General features: G+C 47.2%; 1 protein-coding gene across 3 annotated transcripts in view; it reads left to right on the plus strand.

Moving 5' to 3' along the window:
* The window catches only part of ZNF341 (zinc finger protein 341), a gene marked incomplete at its 3' end in the record, with an annotated part of 42090 nt that overhangs the window by 14446 nt on the left and 15481 nt on the right, over nt 1–12163 (plus strand). For 2 of the 3 annotated variants that reach the window (XM_082858294.1, XM_082858296.1), the window contains 5 exons: nt 451–702; nt 4406–4601; nt 6191–6281; nt 7906–8099; nt 8833–9023. In XM_082858294.1, the coding sequence (XP_082714420.1) occupies nt 451–702; nt 4406–4601; nt 6191–6281; nt 7906–8099; nt 8833–9023 (924 nt within the window). The remainder of the gene's footprint in view (nt 1–450; nt 703–4405; nt 4602–6190; nt 6282–7905; nt 8100–8832; nt 9024–12163) is intronic. The other variant, XM_082858295.1, reaches the window with a different exon arrangement.

Consider the following 12163-nt stretch of genomic DNA (forward strand, 5'->3'; position numbering starts at 1 on the left):
GGGAAGGAGGGGTTCACCATCAATCACACTGTTTGTGCGAACAGTCTAGCTGGGTTGTTGTAGGGTCAGTGCCCAGGTGGGCAAAATAGCCTTATCAACATAGGAAACCTTCTGCAAGGCACGTTCTCAAATGCCAGTTCAGAGTCAGTCTCTCAAGCAAGCCCTTCTAAAGACAACAACATTAGGCCTGCTCTGTGAGCTCATTTCTGCACAAGCTGGGACATTTTTGCTGACTGTCATGGAGAAAAGGGAGAGCAACGCCAGACTGATGGCTCCTCGAACTCTCCCATGACTTTGTTTCCATGCCCTCTCTCAGCCCCGTCCTCTGAGCTGCCTATGAGTGGCTGTTCTTTCCGCATGGCTGGCTAAGGCAAATGTCCTTCCCCACTGATGAATCAGACAGCTGGTATCAAGAGGCTGTGACACTTTAATTTTCTCTTCTGATTTCAGAGTAGCCTGAACATGCATTCCGCGCCGAGCTACCTCACCCAGCCTCCACCTCCTCCTCCACCCCCTCCACCACTGCCTCCACCTCCACCCCCCCAGCCTCCACCACCCCCATCCCAGAGCCTGGGTCCCCCCGGGCGTCCCAACCCCGGCGGGAATGGCGTGGTGGAGGTGTATAGTGCCACAGCACCCCTGACTGGGAGTGGAACGGTGGAGATCCAGGCATTGGGAATGCAGCCCTACCCACCCTTGGAGGTGAGCAGACGCTGGGGCTTGGGGTGAAGGGGGAGAAACTGGTCATGGTCATCATGGGTAACCTGAACCTTTTCTGAACACCAGCTGTGTGCCAGACACTGCTAGAGATACCGTGGAGGGCAAAACCAGATCGAGCCATTACACGTGTAAATGTAAAATGCAAACCACGAGAAACTGGAATGAAGTAGAGGTTGTAGCAGAAATACAAGCTGCCCTCAGGGAATGCTCAGGACAGTCAAGAGAATACCTGCCTTTTGGGGAAAGGATTCCAAAAAATTACATATGTGAGTGTCTCATATTTTTTAACAAGCTAGGTATATTGGTTAGCTATAGCCTTGTAAGAAATAGCCACCAAACCTCAGTGGTATATAGGAAAAAGTGTTTATTCTTCTCATGTCTACGGTGCTCAGCTTGGCAACTGCTGATCTTGGCTGGGTTCTCCCACATGTCTGGAGGTTGGCTGGCACCCGCTGCTCTAGAACGGCCCGGTGTGGGATAAGTCTGGTGGGGTGACCCGGCTCTGCTGCATGCATCTTTCATTCTCCAGCAGTTTAGCCAGGCCTGTTCTCACCACAGTGGTGGACGTGCAGTAATGCAAGCAGAAATGCTCAAGACTTCTTGAGGATTAGGCTTGTAGGTGATACAGTGTCACTTACGTTGGTCAAAGCAGGTCACAAGGCCAGCTTAGATTTAAGAAGTAGGGAAATAGGTGCCACCTCTTGATGGGAAAAGCTGCAAGTCACACTGTAAAGGGCCTGGCTACTAGAAGAGGTAAAGAATTGAGGCCATTCAGTCAGTGTACAGGCATACCTTGTTTTATTGCACTTTATAGATATTGTGCTTTTTTTTTTACAAGTTGAAGATCTGTGGCAACCCTGTGTCAAGCAAGTCTATCAGCGCCATTTTTCCAACAGCATTTGCTCACTCCATGTCTCTGTGTCACATTTTGGTAATCCTTGCAATATTTCAACCTTTTTCATTATTATTATATTTGTCATGGTGATCTGTGATCTTTGATGTTATTACTATGACTCGCTGAAGGCACGGGTGATGGTTAGCATTTTTTAGCAATAAAGTCAAAAAATTTTTTAAATTAAGATATATATATATATATTTTTAGATATAATGCTGTTGCATACTTAACAGGTCACAGGATAGTGTAAGCATAACTTTTATATGCACTGGGAAATCAAAATTTTTGTGTGACTTGCTTTATTGCGATATTCGCTTTATTGCAGTGGTCTGTAACTGAACCCACGATTACTCCGAGGTGTGCCTGTTCCATATGTACCATATTAATTCCCGGGTAAAGAGCTCTGAGCTACAAGCAGTCTACTCTCAAGGCACTAAGAGTTCAGAACCATGCCAGACACCAGTGCTGGGGGGCATGGTTATGATAGAAAGAGACTACCTGCACTTGAGGTCACATTATCTCAGACTCACTCTAGAATCCAGCCATATAGACATTCCATGTAAGGTAGCATTTATATGGAAAGAGAACTAGACCAGTGGGAAAATTCCTCCACCAGCCATGTGATGTTGTAAGAGCCTGCAGGGGGATTTTCCCTAGCCTGGGAGAATAACGCAAAAGGACCTTGTTCAATTAAAAAAAAAAAATTAAGTCAGTGAGATGCTGAGAGGACGGTGGTGGTCTCATAGGCAGAGGGGGCCAGCATAGGGGTAGCTGCCATTGTTTATTTTCCATGTAGACAAGGGTGCTCTTTGAGGACAGAGCCTGAGTCTTTTTTTTTTTTTTTTTGCGGTACGCGGGCCTCTCACTGTTGTGGCCTCTCCCATTGCGGAGCACAGGCTCCGAACGTGCAGGCTCAGCAGCCATGGCTCACAGGCCCAGCCGCTCCATGGCATGTGGGATCTTCCTGGACCGGGGCATGAACCCGTGTCCCCCGCATCGGCAGGTGGACTGTCAACCACTGCGCCACCAGGGAAACCCCCTGAGTCATCTTTGATTTTGCATCCTTAGCACCTGGCAGAGTGCCTGGCCTGTGGTACCTACAGTAGGTATCTGAAATAGGGTCCTCTGACCTCAGTTTCCTTTCTTCTAGAATGGGAACTCCCCTTGCAGAGCTGCTAGGATAATGAGAACTAACCCAGTGGCAGTCATGTAATTGCTCAGTAATGACTTGAACGATGAGTGAATTCATTCACTGACAAATATTTATTGAGTTGCATATTGGTCAGGAAAATTGAAACCACTCTAGGTATTTCTGGCAAAGGGATTTAATACAGGAAATTGGGTGCTTACAAAGCTGATGAAGGGCTGGAGGAGCAAAAGTCAGGGTTGTTGAGCACCACTCATTTTCAGGGTCGCTGGTGTTCCTTGGCCCTTAGAACCAGGACACTGCTGCTGTACCCAGAGGTGAGGAAACTGTAGGATTCTGTTGCTGAGGTTCCAGCTGCGCTGCTGCCCTTGGGGCTAGTGGTCAGGAGGGGAATGTAGGGTTCAGCCAGCCACTCCAAAACTCATGACTGCAAACCCACCTATCTCCCAGCACAGCTGCCGGAGGAGAATGGTTTCTACCTCCCTTCTGCCTTCCAAATCTCATGCAGATGCTTCTCATGGGCAGAACTTAATCTGTGTTCAGAACTGTGCTGGCAGGGATGCTTGGGAATGTGGTTCCCAGCTTCCCACCTTTACATTTCAGGAGAGAGCATGGGCAGGTGTAGGAATGGTTCCAAGGCCCGACAGACAAGACCCGGCAGAAGCACCTACTGGTGCCATATTAGATGCCCAGTACGTACGTAAATGAATTCATTCATTCAACAAATATTTATTGAGTCCCCACCCTGTGCCAAGCATTGCTCTAGGCCTGGGAATAGAGGAAGAAACAAAAGCAAAGCAAAAGTCCCTGCCTTCACGAAACTAGGCAGACAATAGACAAGATAAGTACGTAAAATGTACAATTTATTAGATAATGATATGTCTAAGGAGAAGAATAAAGCAGAGAAGGATAGGAAATGGAATTTTAGATAGGCTAGCCCAGGAAGACCAATGAATGCTGAATAGATGAATGAGTAAATGAATTCTTCACACCCCAGTGTCATGATGTAAGCTTAGTGGTCACTGAGTTTGGGTGGCTCAGAATTCATTTGGTAATTTTCTTGTGGCTTCAGTGTCAATTCTTGGCCGAGGGATGTGTGCTGGTGTGGCATCAGGTGGAGTCGGTTAAGAAGTGGAGTTGCTGGTGAGGGCATAGACCCTTCTGACTTCCTAGTTCTCCTGTGCAAGCAAACTACTACTACTAATAATAATGGCAATCACAACAGCTAATGTTGATTGGGTGCTTACTATATGCCAGGCACTGTTTTAAGCTGTTTACTTGTTAACTCATTTAATCCTCATAACCCCGTGAGAGGGGTGCTATGATTAGCCCCATTTTACAGATGTGGAAGCTGAGACAGAAGTTTAAAAGACTTGCCCAAGGTCAGTTAAATGTTAAGTGGCAGAGTCAGGATTTGAACCCAGGCAGCCTGGTTCCAAAGCTCCTTGTAGCCTGCTGGCATCATGAAGTTCTAAGGGGTCTTGGGAGTGACTGGGGTGACTGAGCAAGGTGGAAGAGTTAGGATGGTGATGTAGATTGGGGGTGGCTAAGATAAGCCAGGGACACAGTGAGGGTCCCACTGGCTGGGGCAGGTCTTCCCCTCCCTTCCCAGGGCACTCTCCCTGACTGTTCTGTACTTATAGGTGCCAAACCAGTGTGTGGAGGCTCCAGTATACCCCACCCCCCAGGTGTACAGCCCCGGCAAACAAGGATTCAAACCGAAAGGACCAAACCCTGCTGCCCCCATGACCAGCGCCACCAGGGGCGCAGTGGCCACCTTTGACCCCCCACCATCGCTGAAGACCCGACGGACCAAAGGTTCCAGTGGACTCCCAGAAGGTGGGCCCACAGCCTGCCATGGCATCTTTCCTCAGCGTGGGCCTATCCACAGGCTGCTTAGTTCCAGTCTTCCCTTTTGTGATAGTTAGGATTAAGTTTGGTTGCATGTAATGGAAAATCCAAAATAAGAGTGACTTCAAAATGATACAATTTTGTTGTTCTGTGCGAACTAAGTCCAGAGGCAGGCAATCTGGAGATTGTGTGCCTATATAATTACCATGTACCCACATTTCTTCTATCTTTCTGCTCTGCCATCCCTAGAACATGGGTTTTGTTCTCAGGGTGCCTCATCATGTAAAATGGCTGCTGGAGATCCAGTCATCAATTTCATATTCCAGGAAGTAAGAAGGATAAAAGAGGCATCTCCCACTCCCAGACGTTCTGCATGATGCTTTTGCTTACATCTCATTGGTCAACACTTAGTCACTTGACCATATCTAGTTGCAAAGGAAGCTGGGAAATGTCTCTTTTGCTAGGAACATTGATGTTCCCATTATGTAGGGGATTTATGAAGAAAGAAGAAGGGGTGAGTGGTTAATAGGCAGACAAGCAGTGATGTCTGCCACCCCTTTGGAGATGGTAAGCATGGGGTTAGGGGCAATGTCAAAAAGTGGTGGTAGTGGCGAAAGGCAGAGGAATTCAGAATTTTTCAGGGGGTTTCAGTCAACCTTCCTTCCTTTTACAAACCTGTTGAGCATCTGTGTGCTAGGCTTGGTGTCAAAAACTGGAAATCTAGGGACTTGCCTGGTGGTCCCGTGGCTAAGACTCCACACTCCCAATGCAGGGGGACTGGGTTCCACCCCTGCTCAGGGAACTAGATCCCACATGTCACAACTACGAGTTCGCATTCTGCACCTAAAGATCCCAAATGCCACAAAGAAGATCCCGCATGCCACACCTAAGACCTGGTGCAGCCAAGTAAATAAATAAATATTAAAACAAACAAACTGGAAATCTAGCATCTTGGGTCATGATTTCCTTACCCTTAATTATTCACAGTTTAATGGGAGAGACAGGGAATAAATAAATATTTATGGGTCACCCTAGGAAGGAGATTAACAGAGTACTATGAGAGTACTGGGGAGAGGCTGGAAAATGATGCTGCCTATATGTCTGGGATGAGACGGAAACAGTCTTGTGACTATCTGAGGGACAAGCATTTTAGGGAAGGGGGAACAGCAGGTGCAAAGGCCCTGAGGTGGGACCATGTTTAAAGTCTTTCAAGGTTAGCAAGGAGTCCGCTGCAGCTGGATGGTAAGAATGATGAGGTTGAAGGAAGTAGAGGATGCAGAGCCCCATAGGCCACAGCAGAGAGGTTGAATTTTATCCTAGGGCAGAAGGGAGCCTTTGAGGGGTTTGCGCTACTCTCCCAGCCAGAGCGTGTCCTGGGCTTTTCTCCCCCAGGCACTGTGAGAGACTCACCTGTGCTTCTTCCCCTGCCTGTCCATGGGTGTAGACCTCCCAGGGTCTGAGCTGTCTGGCCCCAAGTCCAGGGGGTAGAGTGGCTGGAAGCTGCCCTTGGCACCTTCAGTTCTGTCCTCAGGCTCACCATCCCCTTCTTCCCTCTTTGTCTTTTTTTTTTTTGTCAGCTGCAGGGAAGCCAAAGGCTCAGAAACTCAAGTGCTCGTATTGTGACAAGTCATTCACCAAAAACTTCGACCTGCAGCAGCACATCCGAAGGTACCCAGGCACGGTGTGGCAGGCGTTTCCTGGGGGGAGGTAGGCTGAGGGATTCACATGGAAGCGATGCTCCTTTCTCAGCCCCTTGGTCTGGGTGGTGACCAAGACCCCATCTGGTCTGTCATGGTTCTCAGACCTTCAGTCCAGCTCAGGATGATTTTTCCCTTTTCTTTCTCAGGAGCGGTGGGAAGGATCTGTGGGGCCTTCCTGCTGTGATGGGGAAGGTCCAAGTGGGCTGAGGTGGGGGAGGAATTTACTTGAATGGACAGGGGCTTTGTGGGTGGGAGGCGTGCCTCAGTCTCACTTCTGCAGAAAGGGCTGACCTCGAGGACAGCCATGCTGTGTGAATATGCCTCTACAAGCTCTCTGCTCACTAACCTTGACACCCCTTGTCCCAAGAACCTGCAAGGAGCCCCTCTGGGCCTCAGGTTTTCCATTGTGAAGTGGAGGGGTGGACTTGTTCAGCATTTCCCACAGAGTGGCACATTGGGACATGAGATGATTTTAGGTGGTTTATGGATATTGGTGTTGAAAAGACTTGAAAGACATAGTGAGAAAATTATTTTTTCAATTTCTTTCAGGCAAAGGAGAAAGCCTCAGTTTGGTGTAGTCTGTCTTTAATGCCTCTCACGTACTTGTTCATCTTTTATAACAGAGAGAGAGAGAGAGCCTGAGATTCCAACCACGGCATGCAGCAGCTTCTCTCTAAACCAGGGTCTACCAGCCTATTGAGATGTTTTAGATCCCATCATGCTTTTCTCTGGGGGCTGCTTGGTAGAATGTTTAGCAGCATCCCTGACCTCTAACCATCAGATGCCAGTAGCACCCCTCACTCCTCAGCTGTGACAACCAAAATGTCTCCAAACATTGCCAAATGTCCCCGGGAGAGCAAAGTCAATCTCTCTTGAAAACCACTGGTCTACACTAGTGTGTGTCAATAGAACTTTCTGCAAAGAAGGAAAGGCCCCAATAGCCACTGTCCATAGGGTAGCCAGTAAGCATATGGCTACTGAGTACTTGAAATGTAGCTAGTATGACTGAGAAACTGAGTTTTTAACTTTATTTTATTTTAATAAGTTTAAATAGTGCCATGTGGTTTGTGTCTATCTTACTGGATGGTGCACCTATAGATCTTAATAATATTGTTTTATAAATAATTGCATTTTTTTGTTACTTTGTATTTATAAGTGGTTTTCCATATATAATAACAACAGGAAACTTCATTTTAAATTATTAAGTTTTTAAAAAGTACATTGATTTGAAGGAAAATGTTAAATAATGGTACAAGTGCTGTACTGTGACAGCTAGGATGTCTTCTCCTTCAAAAACCAGAAATCCCTATTTAAACAATTAGGAAATGTTTTATCTCACAATGTGAGATGGCCACAGAGAAGGTCAGCTCCAGGGCTGGTTGATTCAGCAGCTCAGTAATGTCACCAAGAGCCCAGGGTCTGTCTGTCTCTGGTCTGCCTGCCTCAGCAAGAGGGCTTGTCCTCATGGTGTCAGGATGGTGGCCAGCAGCACCTGGACGCTCTGCCTGGGCCTTCCTGGTGGCTGTGAGCTCCCGGGCTGAGGCCACAGTCCCGTTCCGACACGCGGGTGCTGACAAGCCTTGTGTCTGCAGCCACACTGGTGAGAAGCCCTTCCAGTGCATTGCATGTGGCCGTGCCTTTGCCCAGAAGTCTAATGTCAAGAAACACATGCAGACCCACAAGGTGTGGCCTCCAGGACGCAGCGGTGGCACCGTTTCTCGCAACTCTGTGACTGTACAGGTCATGGCCCTGAACCCCAGCAGGCAGGAGGATGAGGATAGCACAGGTGGGTAGAAGGGGCCATTGGGCTGTGTCTGGCTGGAGCCTCCCTATGCAGCCCTGGGGGTAAGCAGCGCCAGCCACAGGCAGCTAATGTGCAAGCAACATGTGCCCACTTTTACGTGACCTGCCAGTTGGAACTACCCTACTGCGTTGTTTAGCCATTCTGTGTGTGCCCTCTGAGTTCCTGTGAGCTCTAGAGAAGAAACCATTTCTTTCAAAACTCCTACAGTGCCTGGCACCAGAGTGTCTACCATTGAGCAAACATTTGGAGGGAGGCCTACTGTGTGCCAGGCCACTGGGCCTACGGACATGAGGTCAGAGGCCCCTGTCCTCAGGGAGAGTGAGGGAAGGACAACTAAACAAATGCTTGTAATTGGAACAAGGAGCTGGGAGGCATTGTGAGTACAGCTGGGGGTGGCAGTCAGTGTTGTTAACAACCACGGAGAGGTCTAGGGTGTCCAAGGGGAAGGCCTGCGAGGGGAGACTTGAGGCATAGCTCTTCTGGAATGTAAGTATTCAGTACGTTGGCCCCTGGAATGGCTGTGTCTGTGTGCACCAGCTGAGTGTGAGTGCAGGGCCTCGGGTACAGCATCCAACCCCGAGCTCGTGGTAGGTGGTGGGGTGAATGCAGGGGAGCCCGCAGGAGGTGCCCTGGGAGTCCTTCCCGAGGGGCGTGGCTCTGTCCTGGCTCTCCCTCTGCCTTTCTCAGTGACTTCCCTCCCTGGCTTTCTCCGTAGGGTTGGGCCAGACCCTGTCGAGTGCCCCGCAGCCCCAGGCCTTGCCCACAGCAGGCGAGGAGGAGGGGGACAAGCTGGAGGCCAAGCAGGTGGTCCTCATCGATAGCTCCTACCTGTGCCAGTTCTGCCCCAGCAAGTTCAGTACCTACTTCCAGCTCAAGTCCCACATGACCCAGCATAAGAATGAGCAGGTAAGTGGGTGGCGGGGAGCAGGGGTCGGGGTGGGCGGGCAACACCGGCTCTAGTCGTGAGCCTTGACTGGTGCTGCCTAGAAAGGGACAGGAGTGGGCCTCGGCTGCTCTGAGCTACCATGTGACCATGATGGACCAAGCTTCCTCGTCCGTTCTGCCTGGGTGGGGCCAGCTTACTGGGCGGTTATGGTGCTTGCCCAGGGGAGGAAGCCCACCTCTCAAGGGTCGTATAATGAAGGGACCAGACACAGGAAGAATCCTTACTCCTCTGAGAAGACCTAGGGTCTAAAAACCTACCTATGGGGATTTAAGACTACAGCCTTTTTTTTTTTCCATTGAGGCATAATTCATATACCATAAAATTCACCCTTTTAAAGTGTACACTTTAATAGTTTTTAATCTATTCATAATGTTACGCAGCCATCACCACACTAATTCTAGAACATTTTTATTACCCTGGAAACTTTATACCTGTTAGTAGTCACACACCCCTACTCCCAGCCCCAGGCAACCACTGATCCGTTTTCTGACTCTTTGGATTTACCTGTTCTGGACATTTAATAATGGAACCATATAGTACGTGGTCTTTTGAGATAATGTTTTCGTTTGTGTTGTAGCAGGTATCAGTACTTTATTCCTTTTTATTGCCGAATAATATTCTGTTGTATGGATATAGCACATTGTGAATATCCTTTTATCAGTTGATAGACATTTAGGTTGTTTCTACTTTTTGGCTTTTATGACTAATACTTTTGTGGACATTTGTGTACAAGTTTTTGTATGAACATATGTTTTCAATTCTCTTGGGTATAAACCTAGGAGTGGAATTGCTGGGTTATATGGTAACTCTATTCCAGTCTTTATTTTTTTTAAATAATCTTTATTAGTTATTTTTCTCCTTATAAAAGTATCATATACCCAATGTAAGATTAGAAAATTCAGAAAAGTCTGAAGAATGTTTAGGTTAATATTTACTATTTATTATATGCTGGGTATTCTGCTAAGTGCCTTACATTCAATACTTTATTTACTTCTCATAACAACCTTAGAGATAGGCATTTTCAGTATATCCAGGTGAAGGAACTGAAGCACAGAGAGGTGAAGTGACCCATCCTAAGTCACACTGCCAGTAAGTGACAGAGTCAGGCTTCAAAGCCAGGTTGATTTGACTCCAAACCCCATGTCATTAACCACCTTGCAATGTGTCCTCCCATGAATGCAGCCCAAAATGCAGTATGTTTTGTAGATTTTCTTTTTTTTTAAAATTATAATTGGGATCTGTACACATATATAATTTTGAAGTATGCTTTTTTTCTGAGATAGCTTTTTAAAAGACTTTTTAAAGAATTGTAGGTTCTCAGGAAGTTGTAAAGATGGTATAGAGAGGTCCCTCATACCCTTCAGTCAGTTCCCCTCAATGGTTACTTCTTACATAACCAGAGCACAGTATCACAAATAGGAAACTGACTTTGATATAAAGTGTATGTATAGTTCTATGTCATTTTATCACCTGTGTAGATTTGAGTAGTCACCACTGCAATCACGATACAGAAGGATTCCATCACCACAGAGACTCCCTTGTGCTGGGTTTTTGTAGTCACACCCACGCTCCTCATCAACATCCCTGGCCTCTGGAAACCACTAAAATTAATCTGTTCTCTGTCCTTATAAGTTTGTCATTTTGAGAATGTTGTATATGTGGAATCGTCAAGTATGTGGCCTTCTGAGACTGACTTTTTTCACTTGGTGTAAATTTTCTTGTGCTTTTTGTTTTTGAATCTAATTTTATATTCTGAGCATTTACTCGTGTCACTATTTTTTAAAAATATTTATTTATTTAATTAATTTTTGGCTGTGTCAGGTCTTAGTGGCGGCACGTGGCTTCTCTCTAGTGGGCTTTTCTCTGGTTGTGGTGTGCGGGTTTTCTCTCTCTAGTTGTGGCGCTTGGGCTCCAGAGTGCGTGGGCTCTGTAGTTGCAGCACACGGGCTCTCTAGCTGTGGCTTGCATGCTCAGTAGTTGTAGCACGCGGGCTTAGTTGCCCCGCCACATGTGGGATGTTAGTTCCCTGACCAGGGATCAAACCCGTGTCCCCTGCATTGGAAGGCAGATTCTTAACCACTGGACCACCAGTGAAGTCTCCATGTCACTATTTAAAAAAACAAAACAAAACATAATTTTTAACGGCTACATTTTTTTTTTTTGGCCATGCCATGTGGCACGAGGGATCTTAGTTCCCTGACCAAGGATCGAACCTGTACCCGCTGCAGTGGAAGCAGTGGAGTCCCAACCACTGGACCACCAGGGAATTCCCAATGGCTACATTTTTTAAAATTCCCTATTGTTGAACATTTAGGTTACTTCCTGAGTTTTGCTATTATAAACAAAACTGTTGTGAACATTGTTGTAATCAAATCTTGGTCCACATCTCTTACTTCTTCCTTATGATAGATTCTTTTTTTTTTCTTTTGGCTGTGTTGGGTCTTCGCTGCTGAGCATGGGCTTTCTCTAGTTGCAGCGAGCAGGGGTTACTCTTCGTTGCGGTGCGTGGGCTTCTCACTGCGGTGGCTTCTCTTGTTGCGGAGCATGGGCTCTAGGGAGCGCAGGCTTCAGTAGTTGTGGTGCGCAGGCTCAGTAGTTGTGGTGCACAGGCTTAGTTGCTCTGTGGCATGTGGGATCTTCCCAGACCAGGGATCGAACCCGTGTCCCCTGCATTGGCAGGAGGATTCTTAACCACTGCATTACCAGGGAAGTCCCCTTATGATAGATTCTTAGCAGGGAGATTGATGGAGTTAAGTTAGGATATCTTTGGGGGAAAATCACAGAAAACTTTGACTCAAACTAGCTTAAACAATTAGGAAGTTTGTTATCTCACATAACAAGAAAACCCAAGATAGGGCAGCTCTGGGCCTGAGACAGTCAGTTGACTCAACCCAGCATCAAGGACCCTGTGTCTTTCTAGCTCTTGTCTCCACTATCTCAGGGTGTGGCCTTGTCCCCTGCTGGTGGTTTGCCTGTGGTCCTGTGATGGTAGTCACTCTTCCTAGGCAGAAGATCAAACACAGTATTATCCGTGAGCATAAAGGGGTTGCATTTTCTGTGTCTTCTTTAGGAGCAAGGAAACCTTTCCCAGAAGGCTTCT

Source organism: Leucopleurus acutus (assembly GCF_964270905.1).
Source record: "Leucopleurus acutus genome assembly, chromosome: 16".
NCBI lineage: Eukaryota > Metazoa > Chordata > Mammalia > Artiodactyla > Delphinidae > Leucopleurus > Leucopleurus acutus.